Source organism: Gobio gobio (assembly GCF_949357685.1).
Source record: "Gobio gobio genome assembly, chromosome: 21".
NCBI classification, from domain to species: domain Eukaryota; kingdom Metazoa; phylum Chordata; class Actinopteri; order Cypriniformes; family Gobionidae; genus Gobio; species Gobio gobio.
In genome coordinates, this window is record NC_137117.1 from 12,476,560 (window position 1) to 12,483,215 (window position 6,656).

The window sequence follows — 6,656 nt, forward strand, 5'->3', positions numbered from 1 at the left end:
ATTAATCGCTTGTTGACGTCTGGTTTTAATGGTAGCCATTTCCTGGTACAAGCTGCTGTTTTATTCTCTGAAACCCTATAAATTAATCCTCATTCACTATTCACTACATCCACTAATGTGCCTATCTGACAGAGAGATAAAAGCTTTGCGTGTGATAAACGTAACGATATACCAGAGGAAGGCAAATCAGCATCAACATTTTGCTTTGTTTATATTTTATTGTCTTACAAACCGTAATATAGTATTCATAATATGCCTTTTTTGCTTCAGTAAAACCATAACAAATGTAGGCTATGTAAACTTCAGACAAAAGCTTTCAGAATCAGAATTGTTTCTGGGGTTTTTTTCTAAATCCAAATGTATATGTATCTACATATAAGTTACAAACTTAAATATTGTATATTATAAAGTATGATATATACTTTTTTTATACGGTTATTACTGTTCAAAGCTACGTAACCTCCTACGCATCGATGACGTCATGACGCTACTTCCGCATTACCGGTGTTCTGTTCCTGTCCTGTCGGTCCTGTCCCATAGACAGACCGTAAAAAAATATTTTGACTTTCGAGATTACGTTTTTCTCCGTGACAGTCGTTAATCAAAGATGTCTAAACCGAAATTAATAGTGTTCGACCTCGGTAAGTTTCCACAGTTAATATTTTAGCGTTTTACTTAAGATGAACTGTATGGTTTTGTAAGCCTCAGTGAAGGAGAAAATGCTCTTCCTTATGTGATATTTCATAATGTAGACACATCAGAATATTTGTGAGGACATTCGTGGCTAATACCAAATAACAGTTTAACAGCAGTAACAATAACTAGTAATGGTCTGTGTGTGGTTATATAATAATAATATTTTATAAATAAAATGTATGGTCAAAACTTTTTTAACTGTAAAATTCTGTATTTTATATAAATGGAAAATATATGAGTAATAGTGATAGATGGATAGACAGACAGACAGATAGAACGATGGATAGACAGATAGATAGAACGATGGATGGATAGATAGACAGACAGATAGAACAATGGATAGATAGATCGATAGATAGATAGATCGATAGATAGATATAACGATAGATAGATAGATAGATAGATAGATAGATAGATAGATAGATAGATAGATAGATAGAACGATGGATGGATAGATAGACAGACAGATAGAACAATGGATAGACAGAGATAGAACGATGGATAGATAGATCAATAGACAGATAGATAAAACGATGGATAGATAGACAGACAGACAGACAGACAGATAGATAGACAGACAGACAGACAGACAGACAGACAGATAGAACAATGGATGGATGGATAAATAGACAGACAGACAGATAGAACAATGGATAGACAGATAGATAGAACGATGGATGGATAGACAGACAGACAGAAAGATAGATAGATAGATAGATAGATAGATAGATAGATAGATAGATAGATAGATAGATAGATAGATAGATAGATAGATAGAACGATGGATGGATGGATGGATAAATAGACAGACGGATAGAACAATGGATAGACAGAGATAGAACGATGGATGGATAGACAGACAGACAGACAGACAGATAGATAGATAGATAGATAGATAGATAGATAGATAGATAGATAGATAGATAGATAGATAGATAGATAGATAGATGATAGATAGATAGATAGATAGATAGATAGATAGATAGATAGATAGATAGAACGATGGATGGATAGATAGACAGACAGACAGACAGATAGAACAATGGATTGACAGAGATAGAACGATGGATAGATAGATCAATAGACAGATAGATAAAACGATGGATAGACAGACAGACAGACAGACAGACAGATAGATAGATAGATAGATAGATAGATAGATAGATAGATAGATAGATAGATAGATAGATAGATAGATAGATAGATAGATAGATAGATAGATAGATAGAACAATGGATGGATGGATAAATAGACAGACAGATAGAACAATGGATAGACAGATAGATAGAACGATGGATGGATAGACAGACAGACAGAAAGAAAGATAGATGATAGATAGATAGATAGAACGATGGATGGATGGATGGATAGATAGATAGATAGATAGATAGATAGATAGATAGATAGATAGATAGATAGATAGATAGATAGATAGATAGATAGATAGATAGATAGATAGATAGATAGATAGATAGATAGATAGATAGATAGATAGATGGATGGATGGATGGATGGATGGATAGACAGACAGACAGATAGAACAATGGATAGACAGAGATAGAACGATGGATAGATAGATCAATAGACAGATAGATAAAACGATGGATAGACAGACAGACAGACAGACAGACAGACAGACAGACAGACAGACAGACAGACAGACAGATAGATAGATAGATAGATAGATAGATAGATAGATAGATAGATAGATAGATAGATAGATAGATAGATAGATAGATAGATAGATAGGTAGATAGAACAATGGATGGATGGATAAATAGACAGACGGATAGAACAATGGATAGACAGAGATAGAACGATGGATGGATAGACAGACAGACAGACAGACAGACAGATAGATAGATAGATAGATGATAGATAGATAGATAGATAGATAGATAGATAGATAGATAGATAGATAGATAGATAGATAGATAGATAGATGATAGATAGATAGATAGATAGATAGATAGATAGATAGATAGATAGACAGACAGACAGACAGACAGACAGACAGACAGACAGACAGACAGACAGACAGACAGACAGACAGACAGACAGACAGACAGATAGATAGAACACTATTAGACTACTACAACAGTATTAGGAATATACATGAATATACAATGTTTCTGATATTCTTATAGGCGTGATGTTTTGTTATGTACAGTAATTTCTGGGGTTTGAACAGATTACACCCTCTGGCCGTTCTGGGTTGACACCCATGTTGATCCACCCTTTCACATCGATGACAGGTTCGTCTTCTTCAGCTCTAGTGTTCAGTCATTGTTTGTTGTTTTTATTTGAAGATGTTTTTGCTGTTGTTTCTTTGCTGACACACTGACTCGTCTCCAGCGGGACGGTGCGAGACTCAAGACGTGCCAAGGTTTCCATTTATCACGATACCGAAAAGATCCTGAGCTCACTCCATAGTCAGGGATTCAAGATCGCCATTGCCTCACGGTGAGATTTCAGATGATCAGCCAAATCAGAAAAATATTCTCTCATCTGTATATATATATATATCTCAAAGCCATGGTATTTCTCTGTTCCTCAAAGAACCAGCGAGACGGAAGGAGCCAATCAGCTGCTGTCACTCTATAAACTCAACCAATACATCTCATTCAAGGAGATCTACCCTGGGTCAAAGGTCACTCACTTTAAAAGGTATAGGATGGGCTAATCCCCTGCAACCACACAGAATACCCTAGCAACCACATAGCAATGCTGAAAAACAACCAGAACACGAGTGGAATGTGGAATCACTCACATTTACTTCAGAATATATAAAAATGTAATTGTCATATATACCCAACAGGTCAAAGGTTTGGAAAAATATATATTTTTTAATGTTTATAAAAAATGAAAACCGTGATACACTACCAGAAGTCTGGAGTGAGAAGATAAAACACTATTATTCAGCAAGGATGCATTAAATTGATCAAAAGTGTCAGTAAAGTCTTTTATGTTACAAAAGGAAGTTCTTTTGAACTTTCCGTTCATCAGAGAACATGAAGCAGCACAACTGTTTTCAACATGATGTGTGTCTGTCTTTGCCTGCCGTATCTTGCTCACATGGTGTGTGTGACTGTGTGTGTGTATACGTGTAGTATGTGTGTGTATCTGTGTGTGTAGTTAATGTATATTAGTGCTGGGGAAAAATGAATCGTGATTAATCGCATCCAAAATAAAAGTTTGTGTTTACGTAATATAAGTGTGTGTGTACTGTGTGTAAATATTATGTATATATAAACACACACACATGTATATATTTAAGAAAAATATATATTTATATATAAGATAAACTATATATGCAGTACATGCAAATATTTCTTAAATATATACATAATAATAATGCACAGTACACACACATATATTATGTAAACGCAAACTTTTATTTTGGATGCGATTAATTTTTCAACAGCACTAATGTACTGTATATGTGTAGTGTGTGTGTCTGTGTGTGTGTGTGGTCCAGGTAAACTCTACATTATGTCCCCACAAAGACGGCAATATCCAAAATCCTTGTGGGTTATTTTTTGGTCCCCATGTGGAAAACAGTATGGAAAACAATAAATGATGTTTAGAAAATGTGCCAGTAGTTTTGTGTGATGGGTAGTGTTAGGGGAGAGAATATACAGTTTGTACAGTATAGAAAACATTACGCCTATGGAGAGTCCCCATAAAACATGAACATAAAACATTTGTGTGTGTGTGTGTGGGTGCGCACTGGTTTGACCTACATTATGAGGACCACAGTCTTTATATTGTGGTGTGTATTCAGGTTTCAGGCCACGCCCCCTTCAATATGAGGACATGCAGCTCTACCAACGTATGTGTGTGTGTGTTTGCTTTTCTATCCTGGTGGGGACTTCAACCTGAATGCACACTGACCAAGCGGCAACCTCCCCCAGTTTCCCGAAGCCATTACGGAAGTGCCTTAAACTGCAATTCATCGACTGGCCACTAGAGACAGATTCTCTAATTTATATGTAAAATGTTAAAATGCCCAACTTTACATGTTTACAGTCTGGTACAAATTGTGGTTTTGGTCTATACGGCTAATTTTGCCCTTCATGACGACTGTGAGGGGGGTGAATTTTTTTTTATAACTCATTCGTTTACATTATATAAAGCCTTAAAGTTCTGCATAATTAAGGGCGTGGCCACTTTGAGTGACAGGTGGATAGCCGTTTGCCTGCTGTCTGTTAGGCCCTGTCCCAAATGGCACCCTAAACCGTCACGGTCTTCCTCTGAGTCCGCACTTTCACGACGTAATGCCGCTTTGACTGCCGGGAAGAAGTCCGCTGCGTAACCCGCACCAGCGCGGGCTCAGCAGAAGTGCACATCGAGGGCGCATATCGACCTCAAAGGGGGCGCTCGCGAGCACCCTTCTGAGACCTAAAATGACAAATGGGACACCCTGCGGTCTCGTGGACTTAACGGACACGCGCACACAGCGGCCATTGTAAGTCCACAAGACCGAAAGTGCACATGAAGTGTGCCATTTGGGACAGGGCCTAAGTCATTGCTCCACCTCAGCTCTGCCCACGTCCCGCCTCTTTGCCCATTTTCTGTTATCCGGGAGTGACGCGCTGCCAAGATGGCAACGGCCAGCTTGCCCTTACTTTACGCTTCAAAACTGTTCTTCAGAATCCTATGGGTGACGTCACAGACACTACATCCATATTTTTTACAGTCTATGACACTGACTCATGGGGGCTCGTGTCGAAACAATATTATAAATCATAAAGAATTCAGTTTTTTGAAAATGTAAAAATGCCTGTAGTTTTGTGTGATGGGTAGGTTTAGGGGTAGTGTTAGTGTAAGGGGAGAGAATATACAGTTTGTACAGTACAAAAGCATTACGACTATGGAGAGTCCCCACAAAGATAGTGTACCAGACGTGTGTGTGTGTTTGTGTACCTTAGACCGTCTGACGACTGTTGTCCTGTCTCTTCTGTCTCCAGGCTGAAAGCTGACAGTGGCGTCCAGTTTTCTGACATGATGTTCTTTGATGACGAGGACAGGAACATCGTGGAGGTTGGCAAGCTGGGTAGGTGTAGGTATAGCTGGATCTGCTGGAACTGTGTGATGAAGGTTGGAGACTGTTCGTTCGGATGAATCACCAGCTGTTTCCTGTTCTTTCAGGTGTTCACTGCGTGTTGGTTCATAATGCGATCACCTCTGATCTAGTCAATAAAGCACTGGAGCATTTCAGTAAGAAGCAGTGACGGCGTCTGGTCCCGCAGAGATGCAACTGCTGCAGATCAAGAAGAATCCCAACGCTGTGTAAAACGCTGACGTGTACAGCAAACTAGGAGTGGTCATTTCTGTGCAATCAACTGTCCAGAGATAGTTTTTAACTTGATTGACAAATGGAATTGGCAAAATCTTAAAATGCAATTGAATATGCTATTTATATTTTTATCAGTGTATAAATTAAGTGGCATCTAGTCCTCCATATAAATGCACAAGTGCTTTTTTTATCTGATAGACTATTAAGTTAAACTTTTAACAGTATAGCACACACAAATGTAAAACAAAAAGGTCAGTGTTTAACTTGTAAATTATTTGACATTTAAATATGTTCTGTACAGAGACGACAAAAGCATTTTGTATATTTATAAAACATACATGTGTCCTCATTTTCTGTTGGTCTTTTTGTCTTTGTTTTTGTTTTTTTTAAAGGTGCACTATGTAAAACATTTTCAGTAAAATATCCAAAAACCACTAGGCAAGTGTTATATATTTTGTTCAGTTGAGTACTTACAATATCACAAATGTTCCAAACAATTTGTAAATCGTGAGGAAATTGCTATTTTACCCAAGGAAATGGCGCCGGATAGAAATGTTATTACCTAATGTAATTATTAATGTTATTAATAAAATAGAAATGTTATTACCATCACACACAAAAGCGGAAATTCAAAAGGTTGATATGGAAAAATTACATCATG

General features: G+C 37.4%; 1 protein-coding gene across 1 annotated transcript; it reads left to right on the top strand.

Annotated features, from left to right (window-relative positions):
- Positions 1-497: 497 nt before the first annotated feature.
- mdp1 (magnesium dependent phosphatase 1) lies at positions 498-6,428 on the top strand. Its single transcript, XM_079802109.1, has 6 exons — positions 498-641; positions 2,888-2,951; positions 3,052-3,159; positions 3,256-3,363; positions 5,667-5,752; positions 5,848-6,428. The coding sequence occupies exons 1-6, from the start codon at positions 608-610 to the stop codon at positions 5,928-5,930; spliced, it is 483 nt and encodes a 160-aa protein (XP_079658235.1). The 5' UTR covers positions 498-607; the 3' UTR covers positions 5,931-6,428.
- Positions 6,429-6,656: the final 228 nt, after the last annotated feature.

What these genes read in the sequence shown, in the direction of transcription:
- mdp1 (XM_079802109.1), top strand. Translation starts at nt 608, where the DNA reads ATGTCTAAACCGAAATTAATAGTGTTCGACCTCG. An exon ending in ATTAATAGTGTTCGACCTCG is followed by an intron (nt 642 to 2,887) that starts GTAAGTTTCCAC and finishes GGGTTTGAACAG; the next exon opens with ATTACACCCTCTGGCCGTTC. An exon ending in CCCTTTCACATCGATGACAG is followed by an intron (nt 2,952 to 3,051) that starts GTTCGTCTTCTT and finishes ACTCGTCTCCAG; the next exon opens with CGGGACGGTGCGAGACTCAA.